This window comes from Heptranchias perlo, unplaced genomic scaffold (genome assembly GCF_035084215.1).
Source record: "Heptranchias perlo isolate sHepPer1 unplaced genomic scaffold, sHepPer1.hap1 HAP1_SCAFFOLD_134, whole genome shotgun sequence".
Taxonomy (NCBI): Eukaryota; Metazoa; Chordata; class Chondrichthyes; order Hexanchiformes; family Hexanchidae; genus Heptranchias; species Heptranchias perlo.
Window position 1 is genome coordinate 954,510 of NW_027138580.1, and position 20,572 is coordinate 975,081.

The 20,572-nt window shown below is 48.8% G+C and overlaps 1 protein-coding gene and 1 long non-coding RNA gene across 3 annotated transcripts in view; one reads left to right on the plus strand and one right to left on the minus strand.

Moving 5' to 3' along the window:
- Positions 1-14,549, minus strand: part of LOC137308616 (uncharacterized) — a 28,493-nt gene extending 13,944 nt beyond the window's left edge. For both annotated transcript variants that reach the window (XR_010959583.1, XR_010959582.1), the window contains exons 1-2: positions 13,534-14,549; positions 532-706 (exon numbers count right to left, since the gene is read on the minus strand). This is a non-coding gene — a long non-coding RNA (uncharacterized lncRNA). The remainder of the gene's footprint in view (positions 1-531; positions 707-13,533) is intronic.
- Positions 14,550-15,283: 734 nt separating this feature from the next.
- Positions 15,284-19,921, plus strand: LOC137308602 (zinc finger protein 239-like). The gene is made up of 2 exons (XM_067977223.1): positions 15,284-15,373; positions 16,850-19,921. The coding sequence occupies exon 2, from the start codon at positions 17,129-17,131 to the stop codon at positions 17,633-17,635; it is 507 nt and encodes a 168-aa protein (XP_067833324.1). The 5' UTR covers positions 15,284-15,373; positions 16,850-17,128; the 3' UTR covers positions 17,636-19,921.
- Positions 19,922-20,572: the final 651 nt, after the last annotated feature.

Sequence of the window (20,572 nt, forward strand, 5' to 3'; positions counted from 1 at the left end):
TGGCCAGTCTTGCGAATGCGTCAACAAGACTCCAGTTCCAAAATGGGGTTGCATTCACGAATCAGTAGGAATTTTCAGGGCTTTTTAATTAGAGAGTTTAAAAAGTGCAACCTGCTACCTGAGTGAACACTGACTGGTGTCTCTCTCTCTCTCTCTCACCCCTTATTAACTGAGAGAGACACCAGTCAGTGTACTGACAGTAACAAGGGGAGAGTGAGAGACACCAGTCAGTGTACTGACAGTAACAAGGGGAGAGTGAGAGAGACACCAGTCAGTGTACTGACAGTAACAAGGGGTGAGAGAGAGACACCAGTCAGTGTACTGACAGTAACAAGGGGTGAGAGAGAGACACCAGTCAGCGTACTGACAGTAACAAGGGGTGAGAGAGAGACACCAGTCAGTGCACTCACAGTAACAAGGGGAGAGTGAGAGACGATATTCTGGGACAGAATGAACAGTCATTTGGACGAGGATGGATTGATTAGGGAAAGCCAGCACAGATTTGTTAAAGGCAAATCGTGTTTAACTAACCTGATAGAGTTTTTTGATGAGGTAACAGAGAGGGTCGATGAGGGCAATGCAGCTGATGTGTGTATGGATTTTCAAAAGGGTTTGATAAAGTACCACTTGGTCGGCTTATCATCAAGATTGTGGCCCGCGGAATAAAGGGGGCAGCAGCAAAACCCGTGGTCCGGATGGATTACATCTGTGAATATTAAAAGAGGTTAGGGAGGAGATAGCAGAGACACTATTACATATGTATATGCATGGTGTATAAGGAATAAATTAAATGAACTACAGGTTCAAATTCAAATTGGAGGGTATGGCATGATAGCTATTACTGAGACATGGCTGCAGGATGGTCAGGATTGGGAACTAAATATACCGGGTTATCAGGTCTACAGGAGAGATAGGGAAAATGGAAGAGGGGGAGGAGTAGCCTTAATGATTAGAGATGAAATCACTTCAATGATAAAGGGGGATAGAACGAGAGGTAAGCAGCTAACAGAGACCTTATGGGTTGAATTGAGAAATGGGAAAGGATCTAAGACTATAGTGGGAGTTGTATATAGGAGCCCTGGCAGCAGCTCTGAAGTGCTAGATTGTATAAATGCAGAGATTAGACAAGCGTGTCAGAAAGGCATAGTGGTCTTAATGGGGGTCTTTAACCTTCACATAGATTGGGAAAAGCAGACTAGCAACTGTCAGAAAGGTAGTGAATTTCTTGAATGTGTCCGGGATAGTTTTCTACAGCAGTATGTCCTGGAGGCAACAAGGGGGAAAGCCATACTAGATTTAGTAATGAGTAATGAACCAGATTTAGTTAACGGCTTAACTGTGCATGAACATCTATCCAATAGCGATCATAACATGATCGAGTTCAAGGTAATGTTTGAAAGGGAAAAAAGTGAATCAGCTGCTAAGATTCTAGACTTGGGCAAGGCCGACTTCAATGGGATGAGACAGAGACTGTCCACAGTAAACTGGGCAAATCTGTTAATGGGTAAAACGACTGATGATCAGTGGGAAATGTTTAAAGAAACATTTAACGTGATACAGAATCGGTTTATACCCCTGAGGGGCAAGAACTCTACTTGCCAAAAAAAACAGCCATGGACAACTAAAGAGGTAAGGGATAGTATAAGACAGAAGGAAAGGGCAAACAAAAAGGCAAAAAATGGCACAGATCCTGGCGAATGGGAAAGATACAAAGATCAACAAAGGGTCACAAAACAGATAGTAAGGGCTACAAAAAGAGAGTATGAAAAGAAACTTGCAAGGGATATCAAAACCAATACAAAGAACTTTTATAGTTATATTAGGAAAAAGAGGGTGGTCAGGAGCAGTGTTGGCCCCTTAAAAACTGAAAGTGGGGATATTGTCATTGACAATGGGGAAATGGCGGACATGTTGAACAATTACTTTGCGTCAGTATTTACAGTAGAAAAAGAGGATAGCATGCCGGAAATCCCAAGAAAACTAATATTGAATCGGGGACAGGGACTCGATAAAATTAACATAAGTAAAGCAACAGTAATGAAGAAAATAATAGCACTAAAGAGTGACAAATCCCCAGGACCAGATGGTTTCCATCCCAAGGTTTTAAAGGAAGTAGGTGAGCACATTGCGGATGCCCTAACTATAATCTTTCAAAGTTCTCTAGATTCAGGAACTGTCCCTCTAGATTGGAAAATTGCACATGTCACTCCGCTTTTTAAGAAAGGAGAGAGAAGGAAACCGGGGAATTATAGACCAGTTAGCCTAACATCTGTTGTGGGGAAAATGCTGGAGTCTATAATTAAGGATAGGGTGACTGAACACCTCGAGAATTTTCAGTTAATCAGAGACAGCCAGCATGGATTTGTGAAAGGTAGGTCGTGCCTGACAAACCTGATTGAATTTTTTGAAGAGGTGACTAAAGTAGTGGACAGGGGACTGTCAATGGATGTTATTTATATGGACTTCCAGAAGGCATTTGATAAGGTTCCACATAAGAGACTGTTAGCTAAGATAGAAGCCCATGGAATCGAGGGAAAAGTACGGACTTGGTTAGGAAGTTGGCTGAGCGAAAGACAACAGAGAGTAGGGATAATGGGTCGGTACTCACATTGGCAGGATGTGACTAGTGGAGCCCCGTAGGGATCTGTCTTGGGGCCTCAATTATTCACAATATTTATTAATGACTTCGATGAAGGCATAGAAAGTCTCATACCTAAGTTTGCCGATGACACAAAGATTGGTGGCATTGTAAGCAGTGTAGATGAAAACATAAAATTACAAAGCGACATTGATAGATTAGGTGAATGGGCAAAACTGTGGCAAATGGAATTCAATGTAGACAAATTTGAGGTCATCCACTTTGGATCAAAAAAGGATAGAACAGGGTACTTTCTAAATGGTAAAAAGTTAAAAACAGTGGATGTCCAAAGGGACTTAGGGGTACAGGTACATAGATCATTGAAGTGTCATGAACAGGTGCAGAAAATAATCAAGAAGGCAAAAGGAATGCTGGCCTTCATATCGAGAGGACTGGAGTACAAGGGAGCAGAAGTTATGCTGCAGCTATACAAAACCCTGGTTAGACCGCACCTGGAGTACTGTGAGCAGTTCTGGGCACCGCACCTTCGGAAGGACATATTGGCCTTGGAGGGAGTGCAGCGTAGATCATAATATCATAAGGTTTAGATTAGTTATGGAAAAGGTCAAGGAGCAATCTAGAGTAAAAATACTTGATTGGAGGAGGGCCAATTTCAGTGGGTTGAGAACGGATCTGGCCCGGGTAAATTGGAATCAAAGATTGTCAGGCAAAACTGTAATCGAACAACGAGCGGCCTTTAAGGAGGAGATGGTTCAGGTACAGTCTAGGTACATTCCCACGAGGGGGAAAGGTAGGGCAACCAAAGCCAGGGCTCACTGGATGACAAAAGAGATAGAGAGTAAGATGAACCAGAAAAAGGGGGCGTATGACAGATGTCAGGTTGATAATACAAGTGAGAACCAGGCTGAATATAGAAAGTTCGGAGGGGAAGTGAAAAAGGAAATAAGAGGGGCAAAGAGAGAGAATGAGAATAGACTGGTGGCCAAAATAAAAGGCAATCCAAAACTCTTCTATCGGCATATAAATAGTAAACAGGTAGTAAGAGGAGGGGTGGGGCCGATTAGAGACCAGAAGGAGATCTAATCATGAAGAGAGGTCCAACCCCTCACCCTGAGACTATGCCCCCTCGTTCTAGACTCTCCAGCCAGGGGAAACAGCCTCTCAGCATCTACCCTGTGAAGCCCCCTCAGAATCTAATGTTTCAATTAGATCACCTCTCATTCTTCTAAACTCCAGAGAGTATCGGCCCATTCCACTCAACATCTCCTCATAGGATAACCCTCTCATCCCAAGAATCAATCTAGTGAACCTTCACTGCACCGCCTCTAAGGCAAGTATATCCTTCCTGAGATAAGGAGACCAAAACTGCACACAGTACTCCAGGTGTGGTCTCACCAAAGCCCTGTACAATTGCAGCAAGATGCTGCCAAAGTCACAGTAAAAGAGGATGTCGTTGAGATACTGGATGGGCTAAAAATTGATAAAGAGGAGGTACCAGAAAGGCTGACTGTACTTGAAGTAGATCAGTCACTCAGTCCGGATGGGATGCATCCGAGGTTGCTGAGGGAAGTAAGGGTGGAAATTGCGGAGGTGCTGGCCATAATCCTCCAATCATCTTCAGATATGGGGATGGTGCCAGAGGACTGGAGAATTGCAAATGTTACACCCTTGTTCAAAAATGGGTGTAAGGATAAACCCAGCAACTACAGGCCAGTCAGTTTAACCTCGGTGGTGGGGAAACTTTTAGAAACGATAATCCGGGACAGAATTAATAGTCACTTGGACAAGTGTGGATTAATAAAGGAAAGTCATGTTTAACTAACCTGATTGAGTTTTTTGTTGAGGTAACAGAGAGGGTTGATGAGGGCAATGCGGTCCATGTGGATATGGACTTCCAAAAGGCGTTTGATAAAGTGTCAGCAAAGTTGAAGCCCATGGAATAAAAGGGGCAGTGGCAGCATGGATAGGAAATTGGCGAAGTGACAGGAAACAGAGAGTAGTGGTGAACGGTTGTTTTCTGGACTGGAGGAAGGTGGACAGTGGTGTTCCCCAGGGGTCTGCCCCACTCTCCCCCCATAGCCCTGTATCAATCCCAAACTTAGCCCACTGCCCCATTCTCTCCACACAGCCCTGTATCAATCCCAAACTAATCCCAGTGCCCCGCTCTCTCCCCATAGCCCTGTATCAATCCCAAACGAATCTCCCCATAGCCCTGTATCAATCCCAAACTAATCTCCCCATAGCCCTGTATCAATCCCAAACTAATCCCACTGCCCCGCTCTCTCCCCATAGCCCTGTATCAATCCCAAACTAATCCCACTGCCCCGGTCTCTCCCCATAGCTCTGTATCAATCCCAAACAAATCCCACTGCCCCATTCTCTCCCCATAGCTGTGTATCATTCCCAACTAATCCCACTGCCCCATTCTCTCCCCATAGCCCTGCATCAATCCCAAACTGATCCCACTTCCCCGCTCTCTCCCCATAGCCCTGTATCAATCCCAAATTAATCCCACTGCCCTGCTCTCTCCCCATAGCCCTCTCTCAATCCCAAACTAATCCCACTGCCCCACTCTCCCCCCACAGCCCTGTCTCAATCCCAAACTAATCCCACTGCCCCACTCTCTCCCCATAGCCCTGTATCAATCCCAAATTAATCCCACTGCCCTGCTCTCTCCCCATAGCCCTCTCTCAATCCCAAACTAATCCCACTGCCACACTCTCTCCCAATAGTCCTGTATCAATCCCAAATTAATCCCACTGCCCCGCTCTCTCCCCATAGCCCTGTATCAATCCCAAATTAATCCCACTGCCCCGCTCTCTCCCCATAGCCCTGTAACAATCCCCAAACTAATCCCACCGCCCCACTCTCTCCTCATAGCCCTGTATCAATCCCAAACTAATCCCACTGCCCCACTCTCTCCCCATAGCCCTGTATCAATCCCAAACTAATCCCACTCCCCCACTCTCTCCCCATAGACCTGTATCAATCCCCAAACTAATCCCACTCCCCCACTCTCTCCCCATCGCCCTGAATCAATCCCCAAACTAATCCCACTGCCCCACTCTCCCCCCATAGCCCTGTATCAATCCCAAACTAATCCCACTGCCCCACTCTCTCCCCATAGCCCTGTATCAATCCCAAACTAATCCCACTCCCCCACTCTCTCCCCATAGACCTGTATCAATCCCCAAACTAATCCCACTCCCCCACTCTCTCCCCATCGCCCTGTATCAATCCCCAAACTAATCCCACTGCCCCACTCTCCCCCCATAGCCCTGTATCAATCCCAAACTAATCCCACTCCCCCACTCTCTCCCCATAGCCCTGTATCAATCCCAAACTAATCCCACTGCCCCACTCTCTCCCCATAGCCCTGAATCAATCCCCAAACTAATCCCACTGCCCCACTCTCTCCCCATAGCCCTGTATCAATCCCCAAACTAATCCCACTGCCCCACTCTTCCCCCAGAGCCCTGTATCAATCCCCAAACTAATCCCACTGCCCCACTCTCTCCCCACAGCCCTGTATCAATCCCAAACTAATCCCACTGCCCCACTCTGTAAGGGAATATAGTTTCCACACAAATTCAGTCCTCGTGGTTAAAAACACACTTCCTGAGGCAAGATCAGTGAAATGGGCCTGTCGGTTCGAACACGTCGCGAGGCAACCACATTCCAGAACCAAGGAAGGACGATAGCTGGGCCTCTCGTACTGATAAGGGAACCATCTCTGAGTCCACATCTCACTTTTGATGTGTAACTTTTCCTGTCTTTCTATGATCAGCTGTCTGTATTAATCAAACAGGACATGGAATATATGGGAACTGATGAGTTTCTGTCAGTTTTATCAGGGCCTTTTGCATCTCAGGGAGTTGCCCGACTGGTGGAGACTGCGAACGGAAACAGTTGCAGCCACAGGAGGAGACAGCTCTCGAAGCCTCTCACATAACAAGGAGGCCTCAGGGTTAATGGCCTGGGAACAGGCAGGGAGGAAGAGAACAAGTCCAGGCCGCCAGCCTCGGCCTTGAAGTGAAGGGAGGTTTGAGGGGCAGGCCCCTCGAGTGTTGGAGGCCCAAGATTGGCCAACCAGAGGCAACGACATTTTGAGGGCCACTCAATCAGCCCGTGAAACGTAGAGATGAGAATTGGGCTGACCGCTCTTCCTTTGTCTGGAGAGATACACGAGGCCTCGTTGGCCACCGCGCCCTTGAGAGTGAGCCCGATAGGGGAGATCCCACTGTGTGAGTGACAGCCCCGGGGCCATCCCCCAAAAGGAACAGGAAAGAGAGAGACCCCCCTTTCGAGAGTCAGGGAGTGAAAAGAGGGAGAGAAGGAGTTATAGAGAAGACTCGGCTGAGAGGAGCCGAGCCGAGCGGAGGGAGCGTCCGATAAAAGGCGGAATTTCAGAGCGCTGAGAGGAGCCGAGCCGAGCGGAGGGAGCGTCCGATAAAAGGTGGGATTTCAGAGCGCTGAGAACAGCTGAGAGGAGCCGAGCCGAGCGGAGGGAGCGTCCGATAAAAGGCGGGATTTCAGAGCGCTGAGAACAGCTGAGAGGAGCCGAGCCGAGCGGAGGGAGCGTCCGATAAAAGGCGGGATTTCAGAGCGCTGAGAGGAGCCGAGCCGAGCGGAGGGAGCGTCCAATAAAAGGCGGGATTTCAGAGCGCTGAGAGGAGCCGAGCCGAGCGGAGGGAGCGTCCGATAAAAGGCGGGATTTCAGAGCGCTGAGAACAGCTGAGAGGAGCCGAGCGGAGCGGAGGGAGCGTCCGATAAAAGGCGGGATTTCAGAGCGCTGAGAACAGCTGAGAGGAGCCGAGCCGAGCGGAGGGAGCGTCCGATAAAAGGCGGGATTTCAGAGCGCTGAGAACAGCTGAGAGGAGCCGAGCGGAGCGGAGGGAGCGTCCGATAAAAGGCGGGATTTCAGAGCGCTGAGAGGAGCCGAGCCGAGCGGAGGGAGCGTCCGATAAAAGGCGGGATTTCAGAGCGCTGAGAGGAGCCGAGCCGAGCGGAGGGAGCGTCCGATAAAAGGCGGGATTTCAGAGCGCTGAGAGGAGCCGAGCGGAGCTGCGACCGAGTTCGAAGTGACGTCAGGAATCAGATCGGGACGCGACACAGGGGAGGCACCTGATTGGTGAGTAGGTTCAGGTGAGTATTTCTCCTGATCTGCAGTGACTGAAGGAAAAGGAAAGGGAAGGTCTGCAGGTCTTATAGGAAGTAGCGTTTATTTTTTAGTGAATCAAGGTCCCTAGTGTAGTTAACATTCTCTAAATTGAGAACAATTTAAAGGAGTAAACTCCTTAAAGGGAGTGGTAAGTAGTTTTTCTTTCCTTTTTTTTTCTCTTGACATTATAGTTGTTCTTAAGCTAATTTAAGGGTTAAGTCATGGCAGGAGATCCCAGCGCCGTGTCATGTTCCTCTTGTGAGATGTGGGAATTCAGGGCTCCTTCCTGTATCCCTGATTCCTTCACCTGCGGGAAGTGTGTCCAGCTGCAGCTATTGTTTGACCGCTTGACGGCTCTGGAGCTGCGGATGGACTCACTTTGGAGCATCCGCGATGCTGAGAAAGTCGTGGATAGCACGTTCAGTGAGTTGGTCACACCGCAGATAAAAATTACTGAGGGAGATAGTGAATGGGTGACCAACAGACAGAGGAAGAGTAGGAAGGCAGTGCAGGGGTCCCCTGCGGTCATCTCCCTCCAAAACAGGTATACCGTTTTGGATACTGTTGGCGGAGATGGCTCACCAGGGGAAGGTGGCAGTGGCCAGGTTCATGGCACCGTGGCTGTCTCTGCTGCACAGGAGGGCAGGAAAAAGAGTGGCAGAGCTATAGTGATAGGGGACTCGATTGTAAGGGGAATAGACAGGCGTTTCTGCGGACGCAACCGAGACTCCAGGATGGTATGTTGCCTCCCTGGTGCAAGGGTCAAGGATGTCTCGGAGCGGCTGCAGGACATTCTGGAGGGGGAGGGTGAACAGCCAGTTGTCGTGGTGCATATAGGCACCAACGATATAGGTAAAAAACAGGATGAGGTCCTACAAGCTGAATTTAGGGAGTTAGGAGTTAAACTAAAGAGTAGGACCTCAAAGGTAGTAATCTCAGGATTGCTACCAGTGCCACGGGCTAGTCAGAGTAGGAATGACAGGATAGCTAAGATGAATACGTGGCTTGAGAGATGGTGCAAGAGGGAGGGATTCAAATTCCTGGGCCATTGGAACCGGTTCTGGGGGAGGTGGGACCAGTACAAATTGGACGGTCTGCATCTGGGCAGGACTGGAACCAATGTCCTAGGGGGAGTGTTTGCTAGTGCTGTTGGGGAGGGTTTAAACTAATGTGGCAGGGGGATGGGAACCGATGCAGGAAGTCAGTGGGAAATAAAGTGGTGACAGAAACAAAAGGCAGTAAGGGAGAGTGTACAGAACATGACCGGACAGATGGTCTGAGAAAGCAGGGCAAAGACCAAGGGAAGTCTAGATTAAACTTCATTTATTTCAATGCAAGAAGTCTGATGGGCAAGGCAGATGAACTCAGGGCATGGATGGGTACATGGGACTGGGATGTTATAGCTATTACTGAAACATGGCTAAGGGAGGGGCAGGACTGGCAGCTCAATGTTCCAGGGTACAGATGCTATAGGAAAGATAGAGCAGGAGGTAAGAGAGGAGGGGGAGTTGCGTTCTTGATTAGGGAGAACATCACGGCAGTAGTGAGAGGGGATATATCCGAGGGTTCGCCCACTGAGTCCATATGGGTAGAACTGAAAAATAAGAAGGGAGAGATCACTTTGATAGGATTGTACTACAGACCCCCAAATAGTCAACGGGAAATTGAGGAGCAAATATGTAAGGAGATTACAGACAGCTGCAAGAAAAATAGGGTGGTAATAGTAGGGGACTTTAACTTTCCCAACATTGACTGGGACAGCCATAGCATTAGGGGCTTGGATGGAGAGAAATTTGTTGAGTGTATTCAGGAGGAATTTCTCATTCAGTATGTGGATGGCCCGACTAGAGAGGGGGCAAAACTTGACCTCCTCTTGGGAAATAAGGAAGGGCAGGTGACAGAAGTGTTAGTGAGGGATCACTTTGGGACCAGTGATCATAATTCCATTAGTTTTAAGATAGCTATGGAGAAGGATAGGTCTGGCCCAAAAGTTAAAATTCTAAATTGGGGAAAGGCCAATTTTGATGGTATTAGACAGGAACTTTCAGAAGTTGATTGGGAGAGTCTGTTGGCAGGCAAAGGGACGTCTGGTAAGTGGGAGGCTTTCAAAAGTGTGTTAACCAGGGTTCAGTGTAAGCACATTCCTTATAAAGTGAAGGGCAAGGCTGGTAGAAGTAGGGAACCTTGGATGACTCGGGAGATTGAGGCACTAGTCAAAAATAAGAAGGAGGCATATGACATGCATAGGCAGCTGGGATCAAGTGGATCCCTTGAAGAGTATAGAGATTGCCGGAGTAGAGTTAAGAGAGAAATCAGGAGGGCAAAAAGGGGATATGAGATTGCTTTGGCAGATCAGGCAAAGGTGAATCCAAAGAGCTTCTACAAATACATAAAGGGCAAAAGGGTAACTAGGGAGAGAGTAGGGCCTCTTAAGGATCAACAAGGTCATCTATGTGCGGAACCACAAGAGATGGGTGAGATCCTGAATGAATATTTCACATCGGTATTTACGGTTGAGAAAGGCATGGATGTTAGGGAACTTGGGGAAATAAATAGTGATGTCTTGAGGAGTGTACATATTACAGAGAGGGAGGTGCTGGAAGTCTTAACGCGCATCAAGGTAGATAAATCTCCGGGACCTGATGAAATGTATCCCAGGACGTTATGGGAGGTTAGGGAGGAAATTGCGGGTCCCCTAGCAGAGATATTTGAATCATCCACCGCTACAGGTGAGGTGCCTGAAGATTGGAGGGTAGCAAATGTTGTGCCTTTGTTTAAGAAGGGCGGCAGGGAAAAGCCTGGGAACTACAGACCAGTGAGCCTGACATCTGTAGTGGGTAAGTTGTTAGAGGGTATTCTGAGGGACAGGATCTACAGGCATTTGGAGAGGCAGGGACTAATTAGGAACAGTCAGCATGGTTTTGTGAGAGGAAAATCATGTCTCACGAATTTGATTGAGTTTTTTGAAGGGGTAACCAAGAAGATAGATGAGGGCTGTGCAGTAGACGTGGTCTACATGGACTTCAGCAAAGCATTTGACAAGGTACCGCATGGTAGGTTGTTACATAAGGTTAAATCTCATGGGATCCAAGGTGAGGTAGCCAATTGGATACAAAATTGGCTTGACGACAGAAGACAGAGGGTGGTTGTCGAGGGTTGTTTTTCAAACTGGATGCCTGTGTCCAGCGGTGTGCCTCAGGGATCGGTGCTGGGTCCGCTGTTATTTGTTATTTATATTAATGATTTGGATGAGAATTTAGGAGGCATGGTTAGTAAGTTTGCAGATGACACCAAGATTGGTGGCATTGTGGACAGTGAAGAAGGTTATCTAGGATTGCAACGGGATCTTGATAAATTGGGCCAGTGGGCCGATGAATGGCAGATGGAGTTTAATTTAGATAAATGTGAGGTGATGCATTTTGGTAGATCGAATCGGGCCAGGACCTACTCCGTTAATGGTAGGGCGTTGGGGAGAGTTATAGAACAAAGAGATCTAGGAGTACAGATTCATTGCTCCTTGAAAGTGGAGTCACAGGTGGATAGGGTGGTGAAGAAGGCATTCAGCATGCTTGGTTTCATTGGTCAGAACATTGAATGCAGGAGTTGGGATGTCTTGTTGAAGTTGTACAGGGCATTGGTGAGGCCACACTTGGAGTACTGTGTACAGTTCTGGTCACCCTATTATAGAAAGGATATTATTAAACTAGAAAGAGTGCAGAAAAGATTTACTAGGATGCTACCGGGACTTGATGGTTTGACTTACAGGGAGAGGTTAGACAGACTGGGACTTTATTCCCTGGAGAGTAGGAGGTTAAGGGGTGATCTTATAGAAGTCTATAAAATAATGAGGGGCATAGATAAGGTCGATAGTCAAAATCTTTTCCCAAAGGTAGGGGAGTCTATAACGAGGGGGCACAGATTTAAGGTGAGAGGGGAGAGATACAAAAGGATCCAGAGGGGCAATTTTTTCACTCAAAGGGTGGTGAGTGTCTGGAACGAGCTGCCAGAGGCAGTAGTAGAGGCGGGTACAATTTTGTCTTTTAAAAAGCATTTGGACAGTTACATGGGGAAGATGGGTATCGAGGGATATGGGCCAAGTGCAGGCAATTGGGACTAGATTAGTGGTATAAACTGGGCGACATGGACATGTTGGGCCGAAGGGCCTGTTTCCATGTTGTAACTTCTATGATTCTATGATTCTATGAAGGTGTAGAGGGAAAAGAGGTTAAACAGACAGCACCAAAAGTTACGATCTCCGCCCAGAGGATAGCGGAGTAAATTAATGCCTTGTTTTCCGGTTATTATTCCTTAAATACTTGAATGTATTGGTCCTTGCTTTTGTTCAAATAAAAGATCATCACTGTAACCAATTGGTGGCAGGTTCACCGACATAAACCTGACAACTCTCCCCACAGCCCTGTATCAATCCCCAAACTAATCCCACTGCCCCACTCTCTCCCCATAGCCCTGTATCAATCCCCAAACTAATCCCACTGCCCCACTCTCTCCCCATAGCCCTGAATCAATCCCCAAACTAAACCCACTGCCCCACTCTCTCCCCAGAGCCCTGTATCAATCCCAAACTAATCCCACTGCCCCACTCTCTCCCCATATCCCTGTATCAATCCCAAACTAATCCCACTGCCCCACTCTCTCCCCATCGCACTATATCAATCCCAATCGAATCCCACTGCCCCACTCTCTTCCCCCATCGCCCTGTATCAATCCCAAACTAATCCCACTGCCCCACTCTCTCCCCATAGCCCTGTATCAATCCCAAACTAATCCCACTGCCCCGCTCTCTCCCCATAGCCCTGTATCAATCCCAAACTAATCCCACTGGCCCACTGTCTCCCCATAGCCCTGTATCAATCCCAAACTAATCCCACTGCCCCAATCTCTCCCCATAGCCCTGTATCAATCCCAAACTAATCCCACTGCCCTGATCTCTCCCCCGAGCCCTGTATCAATCCCAAACTAATCCAACTGCCGTGCTCTCCTGTCACTCTGTTGCTCTTCGTACACTGACTGGTGTCTCTCACTCTCCCCTTATCACTGTCAGGACACTGACTGGTGTCTCTCTCTCTCTCTCCCCTTGTTAATGTCAGTACATTGACTGGTGTCTCTCTCTTCCCCCCCTTGTTACTGTCAGTACACTGACTGGTGTCTCTCTCTCACTCCCCTTGTTACTGTGAGTGCACTGACTGGTGTCTCTCACTCTCCCCTTGTTACTGTCAGTACACTGACTGGTGTCTCTCTCTCTCCCCTTGTTACTGTCAGTACACTGACTGGTGTCTCTCTCTCTCTCTCTCCCCTTGTTACTGTCACGACACTGACTGGTGTCTCTCTCTCTCTCACCCCTTGTTACTGTCAGTACACTGACTGGTCTCTCTCTCTCTCTCTCCCCTTGTTTCAGGGACAGGCAACATTCCACATTGCCCACCAGACTCTGTTTTTTTCTGGTGGATTGTGGGCGTCCCACTCTGTGTGAAATGCAGGTCAGTCGGAATTGTCAGCGTTTTTTAATTGGAGATTTTAAAAAGTGGAACCTTTGAGACACGGAAATATTGATTTTGTACCAAAGATTCATTTGGGATTGGAGTAAACAGTGTAATATTTTATTGCAAAATAATCTCAGGCCAGAGATAATCAAAGCAATCAAAGGAGTGGATGGGGTTCAGACAGAGAATCCTTACAGAGAAAGATTATTTGTGATCACCAGGCATTGTTCTCTGACTATTTATGCTGTGCATTTATGGAATCCGACACTCACCTGACGAAGGAGGAAAGCTCCGAAAGCTTGTGATTCCAAATAAAGCTGTTGGACTCTAACCTGGTGTTGGAAGACTTCAAACATTTGTCCACCCCAGTCCATCACCGGCATCTCCACATCATCACTAAAAAAACAGATGATCTGGTCATATATCACATTTCTGTTTGTGGGATCTTGCTGTGCGCAAATTGACTTCTGCGTTTCCAACATTACAACAGTGTCTACACTTCAAAAAAGTACTTCATTGGCTGTAAAGGGCTTTGGGATGTCCTGAGGCTGTCCAAATGCAAGTCTTTCTTCCTTTGTTCTAAGAGGTGTCCGGATAGAGGCCTATAAAATAATTACAGGGCTGGATAGCATCCGATTATTCCAGTTTAACAGATTGGGGAGGACCAGGGAACACGAGTTTAAACCATGGAAGAGTAGGAATAGACTGGATGTGAGGCGGTTCCTCTTTTCCCAGAGAGTACCGAGCCTCTAGAATACGTTCCCAGCTGGTGGGGTGGGTGCTGGCTCTCTGCCTTCAAGAGGGAGCTGGACCAGTTCCTGACTGGTCCATCATATGGAAGGTCAGTGTCTTTCCAGATAACACTTGGTCCGTGTGATCTGCTGGACTGCTTTCGACAGATCAATTAGCTCCAATCTCATCTCAGGAGATCTCAACCACTCAACATACTGTCCACAGGGGAGTTCTCCCGGTGCCCTGGGACCAACATTCGTGCTTCAAACAACACCAGCAAAAAAACACTTGATTGAACGGCCACTCGTCTCATTGCTGTTTGTGGGATCAAGCTGGCTGCCCCGTAACAACAGGGACTGCACTTCAAAAGGACTTGTGGTATCTTAAGCGACATTAAAAAGAGGCAGCACACTGTGTGTTTAACGCAAAGCTGATTTCTTTGGCTTTTATCCAGAATATGAAACTCCAGCCCAGTTATAGGGATTATTAACATCAGAAACAAACCCCAACTGTCAGAATGAACATGGTTCAGTCCTGGATGTGATTAACAGCAGAATCCAAGCCCTGCAGTCACAGGTGAACTCGCTGGTGAGTCAGAAGGTGGGATGACTGAGTGAATCCCTTCCCACACACGGAGCAGGTGAACGGCCTCTCCCCGGTGTGAGCGCGTCGATGAGTTTCCAGCTCTGACGGGGAACTGAATCCCTTCCCACAGTCCCCACATTTCCACGGTTTCTCCCCGGTGTGACTGCGATTGTCTCTCGACAGACCTGATGATCGGCTGAAGCCTCCTCCACACAGAACACGTGTGCGGTCTCTCACTGCTGGGATTGGTGCTTTTTCTTTCCACATTCAAAGGCCGATGATATTCAGGTCCTGATGAATCGAGGGACTCGGTCAGATCTTGACGTGAGGTTTGGTTTGAGTTTCCCGTCGGCAAATCCTCCCCTTCTAATACCCTGTAAAATGAATTTAAAACAGGAAAAGGGGAGTGTGAGAGAGAACCCACAAATAAACAAAGGCAGGTTGTGAAATTGAGCCTCATTAACCTGGTAACTTGTGGGGCCGGCACCAGAGAAAAGTGACCATGAAACTGCCGATTGTCGCAAAAACCCAACTGGTTCACTGATGTCCTTCAGAGAAGCGAACCTGCCATGGGGTCTGGGCCGACACATGAAAAAAAACGCGAGTAATGGCGGCGGTGGGCCCCCACAATCCCCCGCGCCCCAGAAACCCCTCTATCTCTTCCCTCTGCTCAGACTGCGCATGCTCCCCCAGGCCACGCCCTGCATTCTGGGAGCAGCCTCGGGCCTGTCGTTTTGTCGCTCAGTCGGACTCGGTGGAAACGGGAGAAGAAAACCGGGAATAAAAAGGCGGCGGGTAGGACCGGGGGGCGGGGCGGGGGGACGGGAGCCGCCGGACCATCGAGTGCGCGCCTCACCTCCCCGGCGGGCGGGCGGTCGGTCGGTCGCGGCCGCCATTAAAATCGATCCGCTCGGTGAGGCTCCGGGACCCGCACCGCGCATGCTCCGCCCGCCAGCCCCGCGCCTGCGCACTGCGCCCCATTCCCCAGAGCTGCCAAAGCAAGAGTTGCATTCGAGCAGCGCCTGTCCCATCCTCAGGGCCCCTCCCCCTCCCCCTCCCACACACAGCCCAGCAGCTGCTGCAATGCAGCCAGTGCATGAGAACATAATGCACAGCAGGATCCCACAAGCAGCACCGAGCAGGTGATCTGGTTTTTTGAGGTGGTCGGTTGAGGGAGAAACTCTCCTGCTCTCCTTTGCGGTGGTGGCCGCGGGATCTTTTGCATCCACCCCGAGAGGGGCAGGCAGGGGCTTCGGTTTAACGTCTCATCCGATGGACGGCTCCTCCGACAGTGTGACGCTCCCTCGGTACCGACCCTCCGACAGTGTGACGCTCCCTCGGTACCGACCCTCCGACAGTGCGGCGCTCCCTCAGTACCGACCCTCCGACAGTGCGGAGCTCCCTCAGTACCGACCCTCCGACAGTGCGGCGCTCCCTCGGTACCGACCCTCCGACAGTGCGACGCTCCCTCGGTACCGACCCTTCGACAGGGCGGAGCTCCCTCGGTACCGACCCTCCGACAGCGCGGCGCTCCCTCGGTACCGACCCTCCGACAGCGCGGCGCTCCCTCGGTACCGACCCTCCGACAGTGCGACGCTCCCTCAGTACTGACCCTCCGACAGTGCGACACTCCCTCAGTACTGACCCTCCGACAGTGCGACGCTCCCTCAGTCCTGACCCTCCGACAGTGCGACGCTCCCTCAGTACTGACCCTCCGACAGTGCGACACTCCCTCAGTACTGACCCTCCGACTGTGCGGCGCTCCCTCAGTCCTGACCCTCCGACAGTGTGACCCTCCCTCAGTACTGACCCTCCGACAGTGCGACGCTCTCTCAGTACTGACCCTCCGACAGTGTGACCCTCCCTCAGTACTGACCCTCCGACAGTGTGACCCTCCCTCAGCACTGCACTGAAGTGTCAGCCGAGATTTTGTGCTTCTGACTCAGGCGAGAGTGATACCCACTGAGCCACAGCTGACATAGGCCATATTCCACCGTGTGGAGCATTCTGGGTATGATTGCCCGCCATTGTAAGCACCAATTGCTGATATTTCTGAGATGGGGTTCAGAAACGCAAGGTGTAAATGATACCGTGAGCCGAAAGAGGTGCATTTGGAGCAGAGAACCAGTGACACACTGCGTAACCGGGCGCAAACATTCATTCTCAGCCCAGACATCACTGAGAGAAAGGAATAAAATTCATTTTATTTGATTTTAAATGGTTTAATTTACAAATTGAATCATGTTTGTGTCATTGTATTTCCCAACACAGATTCAAGGCTTCATTTTTTTGAACGTGGAAGGAGAAATGTTTGTCTGTTGTGTCTGTGGGAAAAGATTTCAAACATCAGTGTGAGTGGAAAATCACCGAGACACACACACCCGAGTGAGAGTGTTCCAGTGCACTGAGTGTGGAAAGAGCTTTAACCAGTTACACAGCCTGAAAAAACATCGCACCGTTCACAGCGGGGAGAAACCGTCCACGTGTTCTGTGTGTGGACGAGGCTTCAACTGATCGTCCAACCTGGAGAGACACAAGGACACCCGGACCATGGAGAAACCGTGGAAATGTAGGGACTGTGGGAAGGGATTCAATTACCCATCCCGGCTGGAAACTCATCGACGCAGTCACACCGGGGAGAGGCCGTTCACCTGCTCCGTGTGTGGGAAGGGATTCACTCAGTCATTCCGCTTGCTGGTGCACCAGCGAATTCACACCGGGGAGAGGCCATTCACCTGCTCCGTGTGTGGGAAGGGATTCACTCAGTCATTCCGCCTGCTGACACACCAGCGAGTTCACACCGGGGAGAGGCCGTTCACCTGCTCTGTGTGCGGGAAGGGATTCACTCAGCACTCCACCCTGCTGACACACCAGCGAGTTCACACCGGGGAGAGGCCGTTCACCTGCTCCGTGTGTGGGAAGGGATTCACTCAGTGCTCCAACCTTCTGAGACACCAGCGAGTTCACACCGGGGAGAGGCCGTTCACCTGCTCCGTGTGCGGGAAGGGATTCCCTCGGTCGTCCCGCCTGTTGACACACCAGCGAGTTCACCAGTGACTGCAGGCGGTTGGATTCTGCTGTTATTGCTGCTGTTAATCACATCCAGGACTGAACCGTGTTCATTCTGGCAGTTGTTCGAATTTACAATGTTAGAATTTGCTTTGTTCTCAATCAAAGTTAATCACATCTCGATATGTGTTGATATCAGAGGCTCGCAAGAACAACAGAGGCCCGCCAGTCATCACATTACCTATCTGGGATGCCCAGGACATAGACTGTTCCTTTGTATTGCCAGGCAGGAGACATCAAGTTGAACTTTAAGCAATTGAACTATTAACACGGCCATTATGTCGAGGTCTGGAGGAATCTCACTTCAATATATATTCTGGGCATCATGTGAGATGACTCACATTAAAGGGGATGATTTAAGAAGAAACAGCAAGGCTTTTGGTTTGTTAAGCTGACAGGACGGCCAGAAGTCCAATCTGCAGAAGCCAGGCCGGATCACCTTGGGCCTGCAGGAAACCAGTGTGTATGAGTTTATTGTCTCACCGTAATAGTTCTTATACTATTGGTGTCGGTGTAATAAAGTTGCATTCGGACAATACGCTCGATCCTGACCCACGGGGAATCATTTGATTGAGTTTAAGAGGTTTCCTTCCAGGTGCTTTGTTTCTGCTGACTGGCGGGTCTCACGACTTTGCTTGCGGTGAGGTGACGCTCTTTGAGGGTTGGAGTGAACATTTCCACGGAAATAATTGGCAAAGGAGTTTGTGAGAGACGGTGAGGTCCGTGTTTTTACTGATTCCTGGATAGTAAATAGTGTTTCTCCTTCCCACGACAGGGAGATGGAAAATAAATAAATTTGTTCCTGTTGCATATGACATAGAATGTACAGCACAGAAACAGGCCATTCGGCCCACCTGGTCCATGCCGGTGTTTATGCTCCACACGAGCCTCCTCCCTTCATCTCACCCTATCAGCATATCTTTCTATTCCTTTCTCCCTCATGTGTTTATCGAGCTTCCCCTGAACAAGTGGAAACATCTTCTCTCCGTCTCCCCTTTCGAATCCCTTCATAATTTTAAAGACCTCTATCAGGTCTCTTTTCGAGAGAAAAGAGCCCCAGCCTGTTCAATCTTTCCTGATAGGTATAACCTCTCAGTTCTGGTGTCATCCTTGTGAATCTTTTTTGCACCTTCTCCAGAGCCTCTGTATCCTTTTTGTAATATGGAGACCAGAACTGTGCCCCGTACTCCAAGTGTGGTCTGACCAAGGTTCTATACAAGTTTAACATAACTTCTCTGCTTTTCAATTCTATCCCTCCAGAAATGAACCCAATATATGGGAACCAGACTTTAGGAAAGATGTCACGGCCTTGGCGAGGGTGCAGAGGAGATTTACTAGAATGGTGCCAGGGATGAGGGACTTCAGTTATGTGGAGAGACTGGAGAAGCTGGGGTTGTTGTCTTTCGAGCAGGGAAGGTTCAGGGGAGATTTAAGTGTTTAACTCAACATGAAGAGGAGGGGGCACTGCTTTCCTTAATACGTCACCCGCAACTGAAGAGGAACCTGTCCCTTTAACTACCTGTCCCTTCAAATACACGTGCACTGAAGGGGCTGAAACTGTGCCTGTCCCTTTAAGCGTAAACCACTCAAAAACAGGAACCTCATGGAATCGGAGGCCGTTCGGCCCATCGTGCCTGTGCCGGCTCTTTGAAAGAACGATCCAATTAATCCCACTGCCCTGCTCTTTCCCCGTTGCCTTGCAAATGGTTTCGTTTGGAAGCACCACTGTTAACACCTGTGATGTTTTTGTATATTTGTAATATTTAATGTAAGATGTTTGAATCTGCTCCCACCGCCCTTTCAGGCAGCGCGTTCCAGATCATCACAACTCGCTGCGTAAAAAAAATCCTCCTCCTCTCCCCCCTCTGGCTCCTTTGTCAATTATCAGTCTGTCCTCCCCCGAGATAAGGGATGGAGCTCGCTTCAGGAATAAATGGCCATATGGCCTTGAGACTAACTGCATCCCACTGATAATGAGAGACAGGAATGTGGGAAGAAAGCAGATGACTGATACTTTCTCATGCCAACGTGGAAGGTAACAAGCTGGCTCTGGATGCTCGAGGGCGGGCTCACTATTTGATTGACCAACTACCTGATCCAATGGAGAGTGTCCGTGTACGCCCATATTCTGTAACAGGTGGGCGTTGTTTACCAAATTGTATAAACGTGAGCTGTTTCTTTAACTCGGCGAAGTTGTCCCCTCAACCATTGTCTTGAGGTGCTCTTCCACTTGTATACAAGTCGGGGTTCAATAAAGTTTCTCTTTGTACTACTTGTTTGGGTGTTAATACATTGTATATTGATAAGTAATATTAAGTTTCGACAGTTTCTCGGAGGTCCCACTGAGATCGCTTGTGATCCCCGGTAAGTCCGGACACAGGTTGTTATTGCAACTCGGTGTTCTGTGCAAGCCGCGGTCGCACTGCGATTAGTAAGTGTATGCATTAACTGACGTGACTAATTCTTCTGTTTGCCTTTCGGAATCGAAAGGCGATCATCGGAAATGTGTTTCGTATCGATAAGGAGAAAAAAGAAGGACCTTGTCAGATTGCTCGATATTGTCAGCTGCGGTGTTGTAGTAACGGGCTGAGAGAGAAAAATAACGGAGTAGATCTGTGAAACCGGTAAAGTAACTCGAGTGACGTTGAGGCTGCTGTATGGAGCCAACAGACGGGCACTACTGGAGAGGCGCCAGAGAAAAGGGAACAAAGATACAGACTTTTAGAGTAAATTAATATTCGGAACTGAGTGAAATTGTAATTTGAACAAGTCTGTAGTGGCGACAAACGCAGACTGGTGTTAATGTCGCGTAGAGTTAAAGTATACAGGAATCTTGTGTCAGTCAGCTGATCCAACCAATTGCAGACGTTTCTCTCACGCACCGAGCCTGAGCTGGTTATTAAGAGGGTTTTAACCCCACGTGAA